A 22,596-nucleotide genomic window follows, 5' to 3' on the forward strand; every position below is an offset into this window, starting at 1 on the left:
TTTTTATCACTTAGCATATCATAGGAATTTTCTTTGATGTTGAAAAATCTGCAGTCGTTCACGTCAGTAAATCTTAAACACTTAAGTCCTTTTATCCTGAGCTGTAGATTTAATTGCAAGATCCTTCACTTCGTCCTGCCGCTGGTCCGTGTACACAGTCAGAGTCATTTCTGAGGCTGAGGCTGTGCCGGCACTGTGCCTGGAATGCTTGTAAAAATAAAAAACAAATAATATTACAAGTTCCTTGGAGTAAGGACATTTGAAACAAAAAAATCATTAGAACATGATTTTTATGTGTTTGAGTAATAAAATGTACTTGGGTTTTTTAATTTTCCCCTTCATTCCTGGCTTACCCTCATCCTGATTTGTCTATGAATGATCTGTCCAATTGGAAAATTGTCAATGAAAAATGCCTTGATGTAGGAAAGATTTCGCTGGTCAGGGCATATAGCATTTTGCTGTGATAAGTTTAACTTGAATTTGAATGATGTAATTCATTTCAGCATTTGTTCAAAAAGGTTTTGAAATTGATTTATTTTGGCTTTATTTTTAGATTTATTGAGGGAAATATTGTCAATTTCTCTATTAAATATAAATCTTGGTGTCATATTAGTGGCTTAGTTATTTCAGAAGGGAGAAAGAAAGAAAGTAAAAACACAGAGATGTCTGCCCCAATAGATACGGCTGCTGAAATTACTCAAATTCCTCCTTTCCACAGTCGTAGATACTCTTGTTTCTAGTTAGAAAGTACTAAGGACCTGTACAAAGGTAAAATGTACAGTAAAATGTTAATTTGAAACCATTTTCCTTGAAATTGCTCTTGAGAAAGGAATAGTTCACTTCCTATCAACTTTGTTTTAACTTAAAATGTACATATTTATTCTAGTTCTTAGTACTATAACTTTTTTGCAACACTCCTTTCAGACTTGTTAAAATCAAAGTAAATATTTTTCTGATTCTTCTATGTTAAAGCAGCACCATAACAAAATATTTGCACTTTTTTATTCTTTTCCTAACAAGAAGCTTAACTTTTTGTCTTGCTTGATATTTGTAAAAATACTGAACATGATTTCATAACTAGTTCTACTGTAATATGATATCCTAATATGAATACCAAATCATAGGTGTGTTTACATATTAATGTTAATATCACATGCAAATGACTTCCTTTATTTATATGTGTTAATGCTTTAATATTTTGAGCATATCAGATTTTGAGAGATATACATATAGTTACACCTGCATCTTATTAGTTCATTTTTTTTTTCCAGAGCAGTTCCCAATACATTTTATTTTATTTTATTATTTATTTATGTTTTAAATTTAAAAATTTTTTTTTAATTTTTATTTTATATTGGAGTATAGTTGATTAACAGTGTTGCGTTAGTTTCAGGTGTACAGCAAAGTGATTCAGTTACACATATACAAGTATCTATTCATTTTCAAATTCTTTTTCCATTTCTGTTATTACAGAATATTGAATAGAACTCCCTGTGCTATGCAGTAGGCCCTTGTTGGTTACCTATCTATCTATCTATTTATTTATTTGGCTGCGCCGGGTCTTAGTTGTGGCATGTGAACTCTTAGTTGCGGTATATGGGATCTAGTTCCCTGACCAGGGATTGAACCCAGGCCCCCTGCATTGGGAGCGTGGAGTCTTAGCCACTGGACCACCAGGGAAGTCCCTGGTTATCTATTTAAAATATAGCAGTGTGTGCATGGGAATCCCAAACCCCAGTCTATCCCTCCTCCCCCACTTTTCTCTGCCTGGTAACCATAAGCTCATTTTCTAAGTCTGTGAGTTTGTTTCTGTTTTGTAAATAAGTTTATTTATATCATTTTTTTAAAGATTCCACATATTAGTGGTATCATATGATATTTGTCTTTCTCTGTCTGACTTACTTCACTTAGTATGATAGTCACCAGTCAGATAAGTTCTTCATTTTATATATGCATTATTAAAATGTGAAATTGTTTAACAGGTTATCTTATAAAACAAATATTATTCAGTGAGTAGTAGAGATAAAATTCCGATATGATGGGCCCCAAATAACTGTCCTGTTTCTTTTGTTGTGCTGGAATTGTATGAATCCACTTTGAAATAATAAGTCATCATCTAGGACAAGGTCTTAATAGTACTTTTTAATGATCCTACTAGCTCTGAAAGACAAGCTTTTCTGGGATTGTGATGATCTGATGCATATCTATCAAAATGCCCTAATGGTTTTAGCAATTATTAAATTATTCTGTTAGAGTATTAGAGAATTCTAGAATTCTTGTCCACTCCTTGGAATTTTAGTTGGCAGTATAAATAGTTAGAAAAGATTTCTCCTTAAACTTTTTATGTAAGGTTGTTTTTTTCAGCAATAATAAATGTTAACTTATTTTTCTGATACATCAACTCTTTGAATTGCTTTCAGACTTTTTCAGTTATCATATAATATCTAAGAAGAAAGCAAAAGAATGTTCCCATGCAACAGAAAAATAAGGTGCCATGGTCAGAAAATAAATTTACCACATTGCAAACACTGATGAAGTGTGGTATTTTTTTCTCTGAAGTTTCCACACTCAACAGGAAACATAGACAGCAAGCTTGAGTGGGTGGGTGGGTGTCTGAGGTTAAAACTGTTAATAAAATACCTTGAAGTTTAGTTTTAAATGCAAAGCATTTCCAACCATGTTTAGTTTATTAACAACAGTAAAGTGTTCTGATGCCTTGTATTAGGTGAGTATAACTGGATTTTTTTCCTCCTTCAAATGACTCTTTGCCTCTTTTAGAAAATGAAAATAGTTGATCTCCTGACTGTGGTTAGTGAACTCACTTAAACAGTTTACATTTAATAATCCAATATGTGAGTAATCTGTTTATTAACATTAAGAATTATGTTACTAGAAGAGCATTAATAGAAGAGCCATAAATGCTGTTTCTTTTAATAATCTTTACTTCATTTTAAAAATCTAATGCATGAGATAATATACTTTATTTTTATTTTATTGTGACTGATGAGGTGGTTAGACTAAATGGTATCCTGACTTGTCTTCAAATCAGAAAATCCTGTAATTTAAACTCATGGTAATGGGAAATGTTTATGCTTTAATGACTTCAGATTCACTTATGAAAAATGAAATCTGAGTCAATGACTTTTTAAAAAAAATTGATAACGTTACATCTCTTTTAGAAAATGTTCAATGTTCTTAAGTTAAGGAGATGTCAGTCAACTATATTTCAATTTAAAACTAAGTAAAAGAAAAAAAAGCAACATCATTAGGCCAAACTAAAAAGATTTTAGCTATGAATACATGAAATGATAGGGCATTTGTGTGGTTTGGATTCAGAAGTAATTTAAGTTACTTGTGGTTTAGTAAAATTAATAAACTAAAACACTGCACTGAAAATGTAGATACTCATAGATCATTTCAGAAGGTAGGGAAGGACCGTAGGAGCGTACATTTTACTAGAAAATGTTGATATTTAGATGTAGAAATTTAAGTGATTTGTCTGTGGGAAGGTCAAAGCTAGGATTGATGGTCCCCACTCATTGTTTTGTTTTTTTTTTTAATAAATTTATTTATTTATTTTTGGCTGCGTTGGGTCTCCGTTGCTGTGCATGGGCTCTCTCTAGTTGCGGTGTGCGGGCTTCTCATTGCAGTGGCTTCTCTTGTTGCGGAGCACGGGCTCTAGGCACGCAGGCTTCAGTAGTTGTGGCACACAGGCTCAGTAGTTGCGGCTCGTGGACTCTAGAGCACAGGCTCAGTAGTTGTGGCGCACGGGCTTAGTTGCTCCGTGGCATGTGGGATCTTCCCGGACCGGGCCTCAAACCCGTGTCCCCTGCATTGGCAGGCGGATTCTTAACCACTGCACCACCAGGGAAGCCCCCCACTCATTGTTTTAATGCTTCCTACTATGTATGTAAATTTTCTTGAGTGCTCGTGGTCAGTGTTACCGTGCTTTGTAGTCTAGTCTATTTGTATGTGCTTCAGTGAGTTATTACTGAAATATAAAACTGTCTAAGTTTAGAAGCTGATATATTATGTGTTTTTATGTAATTTGCTTAATTCATTATATTAACCTTCATATGAACTCTGCATGTCAAAAAGCTAGGCATTTAAAAAGATATCATGTATTTTCCATGAACTTTGGCCACTTTTTGAATTTGCATAAAAAACGACTTCAGTTGCTAATTCACCTAAAATTCTAAGGGTTTTTGACCTCCGTAAAGATCAATATCTTTTCTGAAAAGATCATTTACTCTCTTTATCACTATAATAACTGACAATATACAGGTAAGAAAACATATGCTACTCCCCACCATGAGACAAAATAATTAACCTTCCAAATGTTTCCTAAAGAAGAAAAGAAAAGAAAAAAATCCACTGGCTTACTGTATATAAAAGGGGAAAATTTATAAATAAAATATGCACAATTATCATTTTTACCTTGTCCTCATTGAGGCAGAGGGCCAGGGTTTAGGTTTAAGGACACTCAGGAGATGATGTGTTAGGAATTGTTTAAAACACCACAAGATAAGCTCAAGTCCCAGAGACCCTGGGACAGAGACAATGTCTAAAATATAATGTTGGTAGTATCTGGGAAAACTTGATAGCCAACGATTCCATTGTTTTTTTTCTCTCATCTTTCTTTCTTTGTTTCTTTCATTTTTCTCCTCTTGCCTATTCTCTTTCCTACTTTTTCTTGCCTTCTTTCTTCATATAAAGATTTCCTTTCTTAGGAAATTGTTTGATAAGTAGCCTCCAAATGCATTAATTTCTTGTAAATAAACGTGTTGTGTTTACTCATCTAGAATATGATGTATTAAGCCAAATTGTAAGGTTCGGTACATAGCTTGGGGTAAAAAATAAAATTTTTTGCATATTATTTAAATTATTACTCCAGATCCCCAAGTAAGCCCTTGGCACGGAAATTAATGGATTGGGAAGTAGTAAGCAGAAATTCACTATCTGATGACAGGTTGGAAACACAAAGCCTTCCGTCGCGATCCCCACCTGGCACTCCTAATCAGTAAGTACATCAGGTGTACGTTTTGCTAATTTCTAAATGTTTGGCTGTATGTTTCCATTGCCTGAAGATTATAATATGTAAAATTTAAATTTTTCGGTCAGACATGATTTTCGTTGCTCCAAGGCATTATTTCCTCTCAGCCTGGAGCTCACTGTGTAAGCAGAGCATGACATAAAGATGCTCACTTAACTACAAAGCTGACTTTCACAGTCAGGGTCACTAGCCAATAAATCAAGGCCTATTAGTAGACTTAAAATCTGGGAATATGGTTGTAGCTGACATAACTCTTTTCCATGTGTATCTCCAGCATAATTTCTAGGAGAGTGCATATTATTTGAACATGCTAAGTGTTGTGATTCTCTTGCTGAAGCTCCTACCCTGCTTCTGCTGTGCCAGTGTCTGTGGTCTAGGAAAAGGGATTTCCAGCCTCAGTTCCCACCAGCTCAGCCATAGCTCAGCTGAGAAGCACATGCTACTCAGCACTTACTGTGTATGCACTTCATCCTAGCATTTCTCACAAAAGCTGGATGCTTGGGTGTAGGTAGTAATAATAAGATAATAAACGTGTACTTATCTTAATTTCATAATGTTAACAAATGTGTTGTATGTATTATATGTATGTGATTAAGATAATGATAACAAAATGCATGTTACCATACTGACTGTCCTTGTTAACCCAAAAGGTTGATATAAGAAATATTTGAATTTTGGCATGGAATATAATATTTAAAGAAGTCTTCCTCTGGACATATTTCATACACATTCATGTTCGGTAAATGAGCACTAAATTCTGAAAGTTGTTTCACTGATGGGTGTTTGTCAGCTTAAGAGTAAATTCCTACCATATTGGAAGTAAAGTGTGTGCACAAACAGCTTGGTTCACAGCAGGTTACCTAATAGCTAGGTGTCTTTCTCACTACTAGAAACAAAATAGACTCAAAAGTTTGTACAATGTTTTGCTAATTGTCGATTGCTAAGTCATCTTTTTTATAATAGACTGCATATAAATTCAAAGGCTAATCAGCTTGTTGGAGAAGATCCAGAACCTTCTTTTTCTGGTCCCTTTTCCAGCCAGCCATTCCTTATTTGTTACCAGTACCCCACTAAACAATCACAGCAAATTATGGAAGACACATGAAATTTAAACCAGATGGTTGAATTAATTAATTGTCACTAACTCTGATCAGACTTTCTGTTAATGAAACAATTTTACGTATGATATGAAGAAAATTGTTTTTTCCCTAAATTCTAAAGTGACTGTGTCACTTATGAAGATGGAAATATGGTATTCAGTATCTCTAGTCTTAGAAATTATAGAAAATCCCATAAATAAAAGTATTTATTAAAGGATTAAAAAAGAATTCAGACCAGAGGATATTTCTGAATTATTGATTCTCTCCTTTTATTTTGTAAATGCTGATTAAGACGCACATTTGTAGTGACTGCAACCTAGAAACATTAAGGTTGGTGGGGATAATAGATGATTGAAATAGATAAAATCCCCGTGGCAGATTGCTAACTCTAGCTCAGATCTTTCGACTTCCTATTCTGTGCTTTTTCTGTTTATACCATACTGTCTTTGTCAGAGACTCAGCTTAGTAAAATGTGGTCAGTCTTAAAAACACACACCCACTTTCTACTGCAATCATATAAGAAAAAAACTTGAACATACTGAGTTACAGTACATGTTTACTCAGTTTTTGTTCCTCTTCTCGTAGTCGAAATTCTGCGTTCACCCAAGAGGGAACCAGGTTACGGCCGTCTTCAGTGGGTCATTTGGTCGGCCACGTGGTTCACACCTGCCCAGGCGAGGCATTCGTGAGGCATCGGTCTCCATCTTCCACACAAGCTAACAGCATTGTTTTGGAATCATCTCCGTAAGGCCTTTTTGCATTTAGCTTCCTTTTTATGAGTAATAATGCCCCAAATTGTTTCATTTGAAATAATCTGGGAAATTATAGTATTTGATATAAGACTTTATTTGTGCGATGTTTTAAAAGTTTATATATTTGTAAATGTGCTTATTTGTTCCTGAAGGTCTTGGTGACCCCCACCCCACAAAACTGCTGTTATTATTTTGTTGACTCTGTATATTCTTGAACTTTTAGTGCACATTGTTACATATTTCTGCAGATACATGTATCACTGTGGTCAGGCAGTAAGGTGATGAAAGGTAGAGTTTTCTTAATATTTTTTCAGGAAGGGAACCATAAGGATGAGTAGACAGTGTTGGGGAAATTAAGTAGCAAGGGAGAACATCACACTGAAAATAAGTTATAGAAAGCGTGCATACATCATTTCTAAAATTCACTCCTATCTCATTACAAATTGATGCATAAATTAAACTTCATAATTCAGTATATCAGTTTAATGCACAACATACTTACCTCACATTAATAGGCAGTCTTGATTTATTGGTTCATATAATACAGTTAGTTCATATGCAAGTAAAAATACAGTGCAAGAGTTAGAAAAAAAGTAAAATACTTTATAAGATACATAAGTAGGTAAGAGGATTCATTAATTGCTAAGAAGGAAACGGGTTTAAGATACAGTGAATGTGATGAGGGTTGCAGAAAGGATGGGTCTGAGTGATGGAGAGCAGGTGCAGCGGCCAGCACAGCAGCTGCAGGTGCTCCAGGAAAGCGCACCTGGTCTGTAGGAGCAGCTGCTGTCCTCTGTGTGGGCCAGCAGCGAAGGCGGCCAAGCTGTCGGGACCAGCGGGCGTTGAGTCTGGCTAACGTGTATCTGGGTAGAAGATTTGGATTGTGTGTGTACATGATAAAGGTTGGAGGAGCAGAAAACTATACACTGCACAGTGACACCTGTGGAGCATGGGTGGACAGGAGTTAGGATCGGTGGAAATTTATGTTTTATTACTTTAAAAATTATAACTAAACTTTTTGTTTGATTTTTAATAAGCATGTATTTTCTACTTCTAAAACTTTAAAAAGTACAGTAATTAAAGACGTGATTGAAATGTTAACTGATTAAATTTTTAAATGACATGCTTTCGGCACATGAAAGCTGACCACTTGGAGGAATCACAAAGTCCGTGTCATCACGGACAGAACAGTGTCACTCCTGGGGCCTGACCACATGATCTCAGTCTAGTTTTTGTAGGGCCCTTTCCGTAGAGCCCATACACATCTGCCTTCGCATACAATTGAGTATATCCTTTTGTACATTTGATAGATTCACAGACCCCCCAAATCACTTACCTCTTCAGAATACCTGTGTTCTCTTTTCCTGACCGGAAGTGGAGAAGGAGGTTCAGGATAGGTTGGAACCATGCAGAGGTTTTCTTCCCCTGCCCAGTCCACCAGAATTTCAATGCTTCGGGCTTTCTCTTTGCACATGTTTTATGAAGCTTATGTATTTGTATTCAGTTTTGAATCTATAACACTGCGTTGGAAATTCAGCCAATCCTCACCTTAAGAATAATGAGAGAGTTCTGCAAAGACAAGCTTAATGGTAAACTAATAATAATAACTTACATTGGTAGCTTACAGTCAGCTTTTTCATAAATTATCTCACTGTTCAAGAGAACTCAATAAAATAGGAAAGCTATATAGCCCCCCTTTACAGATGAGAGAGCCACACTAACAGCATTTGTCCTAATTTACGGAACTAAAACTTGGGTTTTCTTACCTGAGCCAGTCTGTAGAACTGTGTATCCTGGACAAGGCTTTGTTGATTTTTTTTTTTTTTCAATTTAGAGGAAATATTTTTCAACTTGGAATCCGTAGATTTTAGTTTTACATTGGCCAAATGTGAAAAGAATGCAAACAATATGTTGGATTAAAGCACAGAGCATTTCAACTTAGTACAATACATTGAAATTGATGTTGGGATATCTCACCAGTTTCCTGCTCTTTGAGGGAGTCCAGGGGCGTTCAGGTGAGCCTGACTTCAGGCACTGGGCGAGCTTGCCCACTTCTCAAGGAGAAAACGCTATTAATTCACAGGTGTGTTTACTGTGGAAGCAAACAGGAGGCTGTTGTACGCTTAAAGTTACTGTTTATAGGCGGGGGTAATTGAGATTACATCCTACCATTTCCTTCCTTTCTTTAAATGATCCACAGAAAATTAGACTGTTTTTAGTTTGTGATTTTTCTGAGATAAACATTAGCCCTAAAGTAATTTTAAAATACTTAACAGATTAAAAAAAAATAAATTCCCACCACAATGCTAATACGTAACAGGGAAGCTCAGGTATTGCTACAGAATAATTGCAAAGTGTGTGAATGGGATGGATACAGTTTTATTTTTTATTATGATACAGATTGCTAACAGCTGCAACAGAGAACTGTTTTGAGTGCTGAGGAAGCTGCCTCACTGCTGACCTTGAAGCACTCATGAGGAAACTTACAGCCACCTGGACTGAAACAAGTCAGGAAAGCTTTTGCCCACCTGGCTTGATGGACAGTTTTAACAACTCTTTTGCTGCTGTGTTACAGTATATTGCCTGTTGACAGCAAAGTGCACTTCAATGTAACATTTTCATTATCTGCTCTTCACTTAACATTTTCCAAAATGTCAAAGTTTAAGATAAGCACATTATTTGTGGTGAAAAACCCCAGCCTGAAAGTTGGGCATTGGAACAGTTTTACTTATTTATTTATTTATTTAAATTTATTTATTTATTTATTGGCTGCATTGGGTCTTCGTTGCTGTGCGCAGGCTTTCTCTAGTTGAGGTGAGCGGGAGCTACTCTTTGTTGCAGTGCACGGGCTTCTCACCGCGGTGGCTTCTCTTGTTGCAGATCACGGGCTCTAGGCACACGGGCTTCAGTAGTTGTGGCATGTAGGCTCAGTAGTTGTGGCTTGCGGGCTCTAGAGCACAGGCTCAGTACTTGTGGTGTGCAGGCTCAGTAGTTGTGGTGTGCGGGCTCAGTAGTTGTGGCTTGCAGGCTCTACAGCGCAGGCTCAGTGGTTGTGGTGTGCAGGCTCAGTAGTTGTGGCTCGTGGGCGCTAGAGTGCAGGCTCAGTAGTTGTGGCTCGCAGGCTCTAGAGCGCAGGCTCAGTAGTTGTGGCACGCAGGCTCAGTAGTTGTGACACACAGGCTCAGTAGTTGTGGCTCACGGGCGCAGTTGTGGCTCGCTGGCTCTAGAGCGCAGGTTCAGTAGTTGTGGCTCACAGGCTCAGTAGTTGTGGCTCACAGGCTCTAGAGCGCAGGCTCGTAGTTGTGGCGCGCAGGCTCAGTAGTTGTGATGCACAGGCTCAGTAGTTGTGGCTCATGGGCACTAGAGCACAGGCTCAGTAGTTGTGGCGCGCAGGCTCAGTAGTTGTGGCGTGCAGGCTCAGTAGTTGTGATGCACAGGCTTAGTTGCTCCGCAGCATGTGGGATCTTCCCAGACCAGGGCTTGAACCTGTGTCCCCTGCATTGGCAGGCGGATTCTTAACCACTGCACCACCAGGGAAGCCCTGGAACACTTTTAGAATCACATTCCTGTCTCTCCTTTCTTTTGTCTTTTTTTTTTTTTAATTTATTTATTTATTTTTGGCTGTGTTGGGTCTTCATTTCTGTGCAAGGGCTTTCTCTAGTTGCGGCAAGCGGGGGCCTTCTCTAGTTGCGGCAAGCGGGGGCCACTCTTCATTGCGGTGCGCGGGCCTCTCACTATCACGGCCTCTCTTGTTGTGGAGCACAGGCTCCAGACGTGCAGGCTCAGTAATTGTGGCTCACGGGCGTAGTTGCTCCACGGCATGTGGGATCTTCCCAGACCAGGGCTCGAACCCATGTCCCCCGCATTGGCAGGCAGACTCAACCACTGTGCCACCAGGGAAGCCCTCTTTTTTCTTAACATCCAAAGTTAACACACGTAGTAATTTGCCCACAAAATTTTTTTGTGAGTAGAATTTAAAGAGTATGTGTTTCAGGTCCTTGTTGCCATCCATACCCCACTGTGGATCATTTTAGGCAAATTATTGGTTTTAAATATATTAAAACCATTGCATTAGGAATATGTTATCAATTAAAGTAAATATGAATGTCCTTAGAGCCCTGACCTCTACTGATCTTGCATTCTGTTCATTTTAAATATAAGTAGTTTCTAGTAGAATTTAAAATATAGTAGTATTACCACTTATAAGTAAAATGGAAATGAAAGAAAATAGTCATCTTCAGCATATGCTCTGATAAGTTCTGTTGAAGCCTCAGTTACTGGCAGATAGGACAGTTGCTTAGCTATTGTCTCTTTTATAAATTGGCTTCTGAGAAGCATTTCATTTGAAGAGAAGAGTCCACTGCTACAAGTTTAGAAATCCCTGATTTAAAATAGCTTTCCTCCCGCTTTTTGCAGTTGTTTTCTTTGAGGTGCAACTATAACTTAGTGTTACGAGCGTAAGCTCTGGATTCAGACTGTTTAAAACTTGGTTCCACCACTTCTAATTATGTGACCTTGGGTGAGTTATTTTATCTCTGTAAGCATTAATTTCCTTGCTTGTAAAACAGTATGATAATATCTACCTCGTAGGACGGCTGTGAATATTTAATGAGATGCTTATTAGTAGTTCGGCAGAGAAAAAGTACTTAGTAGACGTTAACTATAATAATTACAATACATCTTTCAGTTAATTTGGGGTGGGGGGGGATGTATTCCAGCAGCTTTTAAGTATATTATCAACCATTTATCTGTTGTATGTTTGAAGTGTGGCTGTCTGGTTGAACACAATGAGGAATTCCCCAAATTCTCAACTTCATCCTTCAGTTCCTAATCACCAGAGACTATGCAGATTTCATAATCCTCAAATGTTAAATCCAGTTCCCTGAGCTATTCTTTCCTAGACTGTCCCGTTCCAGTCTTATCTTTGTCCGACCTAATCAATTCCTTTTGCTTCGTCCTCAGAGCTTTGCCTTTCTTCTGCCCCTCTGAGCTACTGGCACTGATAACTTCACCTGCAGGCTCAGAGTAACCTAACTCCCACGCCAGCCTTGATCAGGTCTAGTGTTACATCATGGACCATGCAAATACTAGGCTGCTGTAGGACAAGGAAATAAGAGAAGCGAAGGGGGTTGGGTGGAAGGAGTATTGAGCCATGGGGCCTCAGAGGGCACATCGTGTTAGATGCTGTACCTGTGGCGGCAGGACTAAGTGTAGATCCCTGGGCTGCTTCTCTGCAGCGTACTTACCTGCCATCCAGCTCTTGCAAAATCCTCCCTTACTTGCAGCTGGGAGCTGAGGTCAGAGACTTGGAGTTTGGTTGAAACCAGGAATCTCAGGTCTGGGACCTTGGTTCTGGAGTAGATTCCTACTGATAGAATAATATGACATTTTCAGTTCTATTCTTCTATTAATCATATCCCCGGGAGTTTCTATGCACTTTAATTGCCTTGAGCATCAATTAGTAATCAGTCTGAAATGGTGTTTACTTTGAAATACTCTGAATGTCACTATAAATTAGCCAAAGTATCGAGAAGCCTGGATTTTGAACCAGAATTTTATCTGTATCTTACGTAACATAAGTATGGCAGGGGTAAGTGCCCAGTGAAGACTTGGATGCCACTAGTGATTGTAATTGAGTGAGACAAGAGCTGCTGGTATGTATTTTAGAAAATAAGAGTTTTAAAAGGAGCCATCATTCCTGGCAAGTTTTATTAGTGTCTACCAAGAATATGGTTTTTGTTTTCTAGTCTTAAATTAGAATAAACTTTATGCTTGTATGAAGGGTGTATTTGTACAGTTAAACCTTTGGCAGCATTTTTTTTTTTTTAATTTACAGTTTTAAGAGTTTATCCTGCTCATTTTTCTTTTTTATGAGTAATTACAATAATCTCTTTGGAACTATATTTTCTACACTCTCCCTATGACACATTTTTTCCAGCTCCCATATTTAACGCCAAATGATTACCTCTACTTGTAAGACTCCAGGCACAGCCTTGATCCCTACTTCTTTCTTTGGTTCCTATTTCCCTAGTCCTGTCTAAACCATCTGGTAGTAGATGCTCGTCTTCTTTTAGGTTATAGGTCCCTTCTCTCAGGTGCCAGCTGTTATTTCTAGTGGGGCTGTGTCCCACTATGCTGCCTGGTTGTCCTTTCCAAGTATGTGATGTCTCTTCATCCTGTTTTCCTTGGTAGTTTTTGTTTATTTGTTTGTTTTTGTTTTGGCCTAGAAATAGTACCTTTTTATTCTTTTTTTTTTAATTAAAAAAAATTTTTTTTGCCTGCAGATGAAGTGGGAGATTGGGATTGACATATATACAATAATATGTATAAAATAGATAACTAATAAGAACCTGCTGTATAAATAAATTAATTAATTAATTAATTTAAAAAAATTTTTGGCCGCTCCATGCAGCTTGTGGGTGCGGTCCTGGTTCCCCTGGATCCCCGACCAGGGATCGAACCCGGGCCCTGGCAGTGAAAATGCCGAGTCCTAACCAGTGGACTGCCAGGGAATTCCCAGTAGTACCTTTTTAAAGAACTGGCCTATTTCATGATATTATTTTAAATGTATAATAATTTCAAATTACAATACATGGTTTACCTATGAAAGTCATCTTCCTAGATAATTGTTTAATAGATTGACTTTGTATGATACTTCTACATGAAATATGAACAGGGAAGTTATTTGTTACGATAAATTGAGTTAATATGAGTATGTCTTTAAAATGTAATTGATACCTTTTGCCCAAAATAAGAATTTTAAAGTCTGTGTTGATATTCTCAGTTACTTTTATAGACAACAGATAGATAGGTAGATAGATAGACAGAAAGAGAGTGTGTTTGGTTATTGAAGCTGGAAACACAGGAAGGGGAAATTGTCACCAGGATTACTGGGAGAGGGCATAATTAGTTTGTGAAAGCTCCCCAGACCAGCCTTAACCTCTGCAGTAACCAGGCCCATGGAGAGCTTGTCCATCACTCTCTGTGAAGTTACCTTAACAAGAAAGTTACCTAAAACAATGAGAGAAGGCAGGTAGCACCTGTCCTGAAATCCAAAATTATATCATCCTTTCCTCTCTTAGATCTTGGCTGATCCTCTGCCTGTACTCCATTCTCCTCACCCTGTATTTAGAGTTTGGCTCAAATCCCAGCCCGAGCCTGTACACTTGGACTCTCTTCCTTTCTGGGTCTTCTTGTGGACTTCGAATGAGTAAAGGAGAGGGTGTATTCAGATACCCACTGGAGTCCGGCAAGTAACACTGGGTGGGATTCACGTGGCCTGGAATGCCTGTGGCCTATCTAAAGGCAGCAGCTACCACTTGGCTTTGTCCAGTTGTTGACAACTTGTAATGCAGGTCTATTCTTTCCAAAGCTTCCAGATTTTTCATTCTGGAAATCCAGATTTTGTATGTAATTTTTAAAATGTAGTCAACTCACATTTTTAAAGTGAACAGGCCAAATGTATGTTGGCAAAAATTGGCCCACAAGCCATGAATCTGCAACCACTGTTCTAGTACAGTGATTTCTGATCAGAAGCAGATAATAAAAATCACTTCTGGAGCTTTTTGGACTGTATACGCCTGGTCGCTAACCCTGGAAATGCAGACTCAGCAGTCTAGCACAATGTCCCGTGGTGTCAGTGCCGTCCCTCTCTTGCAGCTGAGCGTTGCCACCATGATACCCCTGCCCACCAGGCCTGGCTCACTTAGATACCGGGCTGCACAGCAGGCTTGGGTTTGTCCCTGTTGTTTGTCTTGGTGCTGTATTTAGACTGTTATCTGAACCAAGAATAAAGTTGCTCTGACTCCATTCCCACCTGATCCCAACCTTATACTCTTCCCCCAAGGCCTTTGGTTTTTTTTTAAATTTATTTATTTTATTTATTTTATCTTTGGCTGTGTTGGGTCTTCATTGTTGCACACAGGCTTTTCTCTGGTTGCAGCGAGCGGGACCTACTCTTCGTTGCGGTGCTCGGGCTTCTCATTCTGGTGGCTTCTCTTGTTGGGAGCACGGGCTCTAGGTGTGCAGGCTTCAGTAGTTGTGGCATGCGGGCTCAGTAGTTGTGGCTTGCGGGCTCTAGAGCGCAGGCTCAGTAGTTGTGGCACACGGGCTTAGTTGCTCCGCAGCATGTGGGATCTTCCTGGACCAGGACTCGAACCCGTGTCCCCTGCATTGGCAGGCGGATTCTTAACCACTGTGCCACCAGGGAAGCCCCAGACCTTTAGTTTTGAGACTAAATGTTTCCCAGGTGTGACAGCTGTATGCAAAACTAGAGGAAAGCCTCTCTTCACCTTGCCTGGGTGGTTATACTTAGTCCTGAGTAAGGGATGAGACCTATTGGTTGATCCATGTGGAGTCCAGTGACTCCCAGTTTTTGTAAAGTCTTGGAGGCTTCCGGCCAACTGCTTGTTAGAGATTTCCCATCAGGGGCTGTACCAAGGGTTGCCTGCCTCTGTCTACCCTGGTCCCTGCAGCAGGCCATGGCCAAGGCACGCAGCTCTCTCCTAGCAGCTTCTTGCACAAGCAGTGCTTGAATGCATCGCCTCGTAGAGGCCTGGGTTCTTGGCAGTTGAAATGAGCAGAATAAAAACTAGTATGTTTGGGACCTGGAATCTCTGGCCATCAAGGTAGACGTCAGAGAAGCTTTGGCTGAAAAGGGGAGGTGTGCTCTCTGATGCAGTCCTCATAGACTTATCAGAAGCTAGAGCATTTTGTGCCCTGAAGACTTCCGGGTAGAAAGCTGAGTGGTTATTATTGTTCACTGCGTATTTAGTGATTATATTTTACACTAGATTTTGCAGTTGGAGGAGGGCTATATTTTCTCTTAGGAGAAGCGAGACCATTCATCGTTAACCTGGCTGACGCCCTTAGTGCTAAGCAGATTTTAGCATCGCTACCACGTCTGTCACGTGTCTAGCAGCAAGTCTCTCAAGACGTTCACAGCTTCTCCACCCAGGGGAGCATATGTTTCCAAGAGCCACTCTGGCAGTAACCTCTGTGTTAGTTACCTTGGGCTAAATTATGCTCTGGTAGCACATTCCCCCAACTTACAGTGACGTACAGCAACAAGGGTTCTTTCTCTCGTACATTCTGCATTCTGGATCACCTGTGGCTCTGCTCCACGTCATGGTCATTCTAGGGCCCAGACTGACCACAGCCCCTGTTTGGGACTTGGCTGGCCTCCTGGCTGAGGGAAGAGAGAAATACAGAGCTTCCTTTCAAAAGAGGCTACTCACATTTCATTGGCCAGAGCACGTCATATGGCCAAGCATGATGTCAGCCAGGGAGGAGTGGAGGGTAACTTGGAACAATAATATGACCTAATACAGTTCTGCTTCCTCAAGACCTTAGAGCTGTGTCTTGGGTGTCGGTCATCAGTCAACAAAACTAAGCAGGAACTGGCTGAAGCCTGTGCCTGATTACCACAGCAGCTGGCAACTCTCTCCTCTGCCCTTAGGCAGTGGGATAATAATGTTTCTATTTTCCCAAAGGACCTCCTGCCACCTCAGAGGTAAATAATAACCCCTGTGGTGATCAGTACTCTTGACGAGAACCGTTTTCGCCTTGCCTGGTCCCTTAACCTCCATGACTTCCACAGATGCAGGCTTCCTGGGGTCCAAGTTGAACCACTGGTTCCCCCTTCTGGCCTTTGTGAAAAACTCACCTTGTTACTACATTCAGGGTGCTCGTTCTTTTTTTTTTTTTTTTTCAATTTTTGAATTTTATTTTATTTTTTTATACAGCAGGTTCTTATTAGTTATCTATTTTATACATATTAGTGTATATATGTCAATCCCAATCTCCCAGTTCATCACACCACCACCCCCTACCACTTTCCCCCCTCAGTGTCCTTACATTTGTTCTAAACATCTGTGTCTCAATTTCTGCCCTGCAAACAGGTTCATCTGTACCATTTTTCTAGGTTCCACATATATGCGTTAATATACGATATTTGTTTTTCTCTTTCTGACTTACTTCACTCTGTATGACAGTCTCTAGATGCATCCGCGTCTCTACAAATGACCCAATTTCGTTCCTTTTTATGGCTGAGTAATATTCCATTGTATATGTGTACCACATCTTCTTTATCCATTCATCTGTCGATGGGCATTTAGGTTGCTTCCATGACCTGGCTATTGTAAATAGTGCTGCAATGAACATTCGGGTGCATATGTCTTTTTGAATTACGGTTTTCTCTGGGTATATGCCCAGTAGTGGGATTGCTGGGTCATATGGTAATTCTATTTTTAGTTTTTTAAGGAACCTCCATATTGTTCTCCATAGTGGCTGTATCAATTTACATTCCCACCAACAGTGCAAGAGGGTTCCCTTTTCTCCACACCCTCTCCAGCATTTGTTGTTTGTAGATTTTCTGATGATGCCCATTCTAACAGGAGTGAGGTGATACCTCATTGTAGTTTTGATTTGCATTTCTCTAATAATTAGTGATGTTGAGCATCTTTTCATGTGCTTCGTGGCCGTCTGTATGTCTTCTTTGGAGAAATGTCTATTTAGGTCTTCTGCCCATTTTTGGATTGGGGTGTTTGTTTCTTTAATATTGAGCTGAATGAGCTGTTTATATATTTTGAAGATTAATCCTTTGTCCGTTGATTCATTTGCAAATATTTTCTCCCATTCTGAGGGTTGTCTTTTCGTCTTGTTTATGGTTTCCTTTGCTGTGCAAAAGCTTTGAAGTTTCATTAGGTCCCACTTGTTTATTTTTGTTTTTATTTCCATTACTCTAGGAGGTGGATCAAAAAAGATCTTGCTGTGATTTATGTCAAAGAGTGTTCTTCCTATGTTTTCCTCTAAGAGTTTTATAGTGTCCAGTCTTATATTTAGGTCTCTAATCCATTTTGAGTTTATTTTTGTGTATGGTGTTAGGGAGTATTCTAATTTCATTCTTTTACATGTAGCTGTCCAGTTTTCCCAGCACCACTTATTGAAGAGACTGTCTTTTCTCCATTGTATATCTTTGCCTCCTTTGTCATAGATTAGTTGACCATAGGTGCGTGGGTTAATCTCTGGGCTTTCTATCTTGTTCCATTGATCTATGTTTCTGTTTTTGTGCCAGTACCATATTGTCTTGATTACTGTAGCTTTGTAGTATAGTCTGAAGTCAGGGAGTCTGATTCCTCCAGCTCCATTTTTTTCCCTCAAGACTGCTTTGGCTATTCGGGGTCTTTTGTGTCTCCATACAAATTTTAAGATGATTTGTTCTAGCTCTGTAAAAAATGTCATTGGTAATTTGATAGGGATTGCATTGAATCTGTAGATTGCTTTGGGTAGTATAGTCATTTTCACAATGTTGATTCTTCCAATCCAAGAACATGGTATATCTCTCCATCTGTTGGTATCATCTTTAATTTCTTTCATCAGTGTCTTATAGTTTTCTGCATACAGGTCTTTTGTCTCCCTAGGTAGGTTTATTCCTAGGTATTTTATTCTTTCTGTTGCAATGGTAAATGGGAGTGTTTCCATAATTTCTCTTTCAGATTTTTCATCATTAGTGTATAGGAATGCAAGAGATTTCTGTGCATTAATTTTGTATCCTGCAACTTTACCATATTCATTAATTAGCTCTAGCACTTTTCTGGTGGCAGTTTTAGGATTCTCTATGTATAGTATCATGTCATCCGCAAACAGTGACAGTTTTACTTCTTCTTTTCCAATTTGTATTCCTTTTATTTCTTTTTCTTCTCTGATTGCTGTGGCTAGGACTTCCAGAACTATGTTGAATAATAGTGGTGAGAGTGGACATCCTTGTCTCATTCCTGATCTTAGAGGAAATGCTTTCAGTTTTTCACCATTGAGAATGATGTTTGCTGTGGGTTTGTCATATATGGCCTTTATTATGTTGAGGTAGGTTCCCTCTATGCCCACTTTCTGGAGAGTTTTTATCATAAATGGGTGTTGAATTTTGTCAAAAGCTTTTTCTGCATCTATTGAGATGATCATATGGTTTTTATTCTTCAATTTGTTAATATGGTGTATCATATTGATTGATTTGCGTATATTGAAGAATCCTTGCATCCCTGGGATAAATCCCACTTGATCGTGGTGTATGATCCTTTTAATGTGTTGTTGGATTCTGTTTGCTAGTATTTTGTTGAGGATTTTTGCATCTATATTCATCAGTGATATTGGTCTGTAATTTTCTTTTTTTGTAGTGTCTTTGTCTGGTTTTGGTATCAGGGTGATGGTGGCCTCATAGAATGAGTTTGGGAGTGTTCCTTCCTCAGCAATTTTTTGGAAGAGTTTGAGAAGGATGGGTGTTAGCTCTTCTCTAAATGTTTGATAGAATTCACCTGTGAAGCCATCTGGTCCTGGACTTTTGTTTCTTGGAAGATTTTTAATCACAGTTTCAATTTCATTACTTGTGATTGGTCTGTTCATATTTTCTGTTTCTTCCTGGTTCAGTCTTGGAAGGTTATACCTTTCTAAGAATTTGTCCATTTCTTCCAGGTTGTCCATTTTATTGGCATAAAGTTGCTTGTAGTAGTCTCTTAGGATGCTTTGTATTTCTGCGGTGTCTGTTGTAACTTCTCCTTTTTCATTTCTGATTTTATTGATTTGAGTCCTCTCCCTGTTTTTCTTGATGAGTCTGGCTAATGGCTTATCAATTTTGTTTATCTTCTCAAAGAACCAACTTTTAGTTTTATTGATCTTTGCTATTGTTTTCTTTGTTTCTATTTCATTTATTTCTGCTCTGATCTTTATGATTTCTTTCCTTCTGCTAACTTTGGGTTTTGTTTGTTCTTCTTTCTCTAGTTTCTTTAGGTGTAAGGTTAGATTGTTTACTTGAGATTTTTCTTGTTTCTTGAGATAGGCTTGTATAGCTATAAACTTCCCTCTTAGAACTGCTTTTGCTGCATCCCATAGGTTTTGGGTCGTCGTGTTTTCATTGTCATTTGTCTCTAGGTATTTTTTTATTTCCTCTTTGATTTCTTCAGTGATCTCTTGGTTATTTAGTAACGTATTGTTTAGCCTCCATGTGTTTGTCTTTTTTACGTTTTTTTCCCTGTAATTCATTTCTAATCTCATAGCGTTGTGGTCAGAAAAGATGCTTGATATAATTTCAATTTTCTTAAATTTACTGAGGCTTGATTTGTGACCCAAGATGTGATCTATCCTGGAGAATGTTCCGTGCGCACTTGAGAAGAACGTGTAATCTGCTGTTTTTGGATGGAATAGAAATAGCCCTATAGATATCAATTAAATCTATCTGGTCTATTGTGTCATTTAAAGCTTCTGTTTCCTTATTTATTTTCATTTTGGATGATCTGTCCATTGGTGTAAGTGAGGTGTTAAAGTCCCCCACTATTATTGTGTTACTGTCGATTTCCTCTTTTATAGCTGTTAGCAGTTGCCTTATGTATTGAGGTGCTCCTATGTTGGGTGCATATATATTTATAATTGTTATATCTTCTTCTTGGATTGATCCCTTGATCATTATGTAGTGTCCTTCCTTGTCTCTTGTAACATTCTTTATTTTAAAATCTATTTTATCTGATATGAGTATAGCTACTCCAGCTTTCTTTTGATTTCCATTTGCATGGAATATCTTTTTCCATCCCCTCACTTTCAGTCTGTATGTGTCCCTAGGTCTGAAGTGGGTCTCTTGTAGACAGCATATATATGGGTCTTGTTTTTGTATCCATTCAGCCAGTCTATGTCTTTTGGTTGGGGCATTTAATCCATTTACGTTTAAGGTAATTATCGATATGTATGTTCCTATGACCATTTTCTTAATTGTTTTGGTTTTGTTTTTGTAGGTCCTTTTCTTCTCTTGTGATTCCCACTTAGAGAAGTTCCTTTAGCATTTGTTGTAGAGGTGGTTTGGTGGTGCTGAATTCTCTTAGCTTTTGCTTGTCTGTAAAGCTTTTGATTTCTCCATCAAATCTAAATGAGATCCTTGCCGGGTAGAGTAGTCTTGGTTGTAGGTTCTTCCCTTTCATCACTTTAAGTATATCATGCCACTCCCTTCTGGCTTGTAGAGTTTCTGCTGAGAAATCAGCTGTTAACCTTATGGGAGTTCCCTTGTATGTTATTTGTCGTTTTTCCCTTGCTGCTTTCAATAATTTTTCTTTGTCTTTAATTTTTGCCATTTTGATTACTATGTGTCTCGCCGTGTTTCTCCTTGGGTTTATTCTGTATGGGACTCTCTGCGCTTCCTGGACTTGGGTGGCTATTTCCTTTCCCATGTTAGGGAAGTTTTCGACTATAATCTCTTCAAATATTTTCTCTGGTCCTTTCTCTCTCTCTTCTCCTTCTGGGACCCCTATAATGCGAATGTTGTGGCGTTTAATGTTTTCCCAGAGGTCTCTTAGGCTGTCTTCATTTCTTTTCATTCTTTTTTCTTTAGTCTGTTCCGCAGCAGTGAATTCCACCATTCTGTCTTCCAGGTCACTTATCCGTTCTTCTGCCTCAGTTATTCTGCTATTGATTCCTTCTAGTGTATTTTTCTTTTCAGTTATTGTATTGTTCATCTCTGTTTGTTCTTTAATTCTTCTAGGTCTTTGTTAAACATTTCTTGCATCTTCTCAATCTTTGCCTCCATTGTTTTTCTGAGGTCCTGGATCATCTTCACTATCATTATTCTTTATTCTTTTTCTGGAAGGTTGCCTATCTCCACTTCATTTAGTTGTTTTTCTGGGGTTTTATCTTGTTCCTTCATCTGGTACATAGCCCTCTGCCTTTTCATCTTGTCTATCTTTCTGTGAATGTGGTTTTTGTTCCACAGACTGCAGGATTGTAGTTCTTCTTGCTTCTGCTGTCTGCCCTCTGGTGGATGAGGCTATCTAAGAGACTAGTGCAAGTTTCCTGATGGGAGGGACTGGTGGTGGGTAGAGCTGGCTGTTGCTCTGGTGGGTAGAGCTCAGTAAAACTTTAATCCTCTTGTCTGCTGGTGGGTGGGGCTGGGTTCCCTCCCAGTTGGTTGTTTGGCCTGAGGCAACCCAACACTGGAGCTTACCCGGGTTCTTTGGTGGGGCTAATGGTGGACTCTGGGAGGGCTCACGCCAAGGAGTACTTCCCAGAACTTCTGCTGCCAGTGTCCTTGTCCTCATGGTGACACACAGCCACCTCCGCCTCTACAGGAGACCCTCCAACACTAGCAGGTAGGTCTGGTTCAGTCTCCTATGGGGGTCACTGCTCCTTCCCCTGGGTCCCAGTGCGCACACTACTTTGTGTGTGCCCTCCAAGAGTGGAGTCTCTGTTTCCCCAGTCCTGTCGAAGTCCTGCAATCAAATCCTGCTAGCCTTCAAAGTCTGATTCTCTAGGAATTCCTTCTCCTGTTGCTGGACCCCCAGCTTGGGAAGCCTGACGTGGGGCTCAGAACCTTCACTCCAGTGGGTGGACTTCTGGGTGTAAGTGTTCTCCAGTTAGTGAGTCACCCACCCAGCAGTTATGGGATTTGATTTTATTGTGATTGTGCCCCTTCTACCATCTCATTGCGGCTTCTCCAGTGTCTTTGGATGTGGGGTATCTTTTTTCATGAGTTCCAGTGTCTTCCTGTTGATGATTGTTCAGCAGCTAGTTGTGATTTCGGCGCTCTCGCAAGAGGGAGTGAGGGTGCTCGTTCTTAAAAGCGAAGCGTCTACCTTGAAGTTGCCCTGTCAGACCTAGCTGGTCAGATCAGCTCCCGCTGCTACGGCCTGAGGTTATGCTCTCTAGTGTCAGGTGGTTTTTA

At 39.2% G+C, this 22,596-nt stretch overlaps 1 protein-coding gene across 5 annotated transcripts in view; it reads left to right on the forward strand.

The window, feature by feature from the left end:
• PTPN4 (protein tyrosine phosphatase non-receptor type 4) overlaps positions 1 to 22,596 on the forward strand; it is a 172,917-nt gene that overhangs the window by 120,893 nt on the left and 29,428 nt on the right. For all 5 annotated transcript variants that reach the window (XR_005020639.1, XM_036858281.1, XM_036858284.1 and 2 more), the window contains exons 14-15: positions 4,895 to 5,020; positions 6,739 to 6,897. Coding sequence is in view for 4 of the 5 variants with exons in the window: in XM_036858281.1 (XP_036714176.1) it covers positions 4,895 to 5,020; positions 6,739 to 6,897 (285 nt within the window). In the remaining variant the exon portion in view is untranslated. The remainder of the gene's footprint in view (positions 1 to 4,894; positions 5,021 to 6,738; positions 6,898 to 22,596) is intronic.

This window comes from Balaenoptera musculus, chromosome 7, assembly GCF_009873245.2.
Source record: "Balaenoptera musculus isolate JJ_BM4_2016_0621 chromosome 7, mBalMus1.pri.v3, whole genome shotgun sequence".
NCBI classification, from domain to species: domain Eukaryota; kingdom Metazoa; phylum Chordata; class Mammalia; order Artiodactyla; family Balaenopteridae; genus Balaenoptera; species Balaenoptera musculus.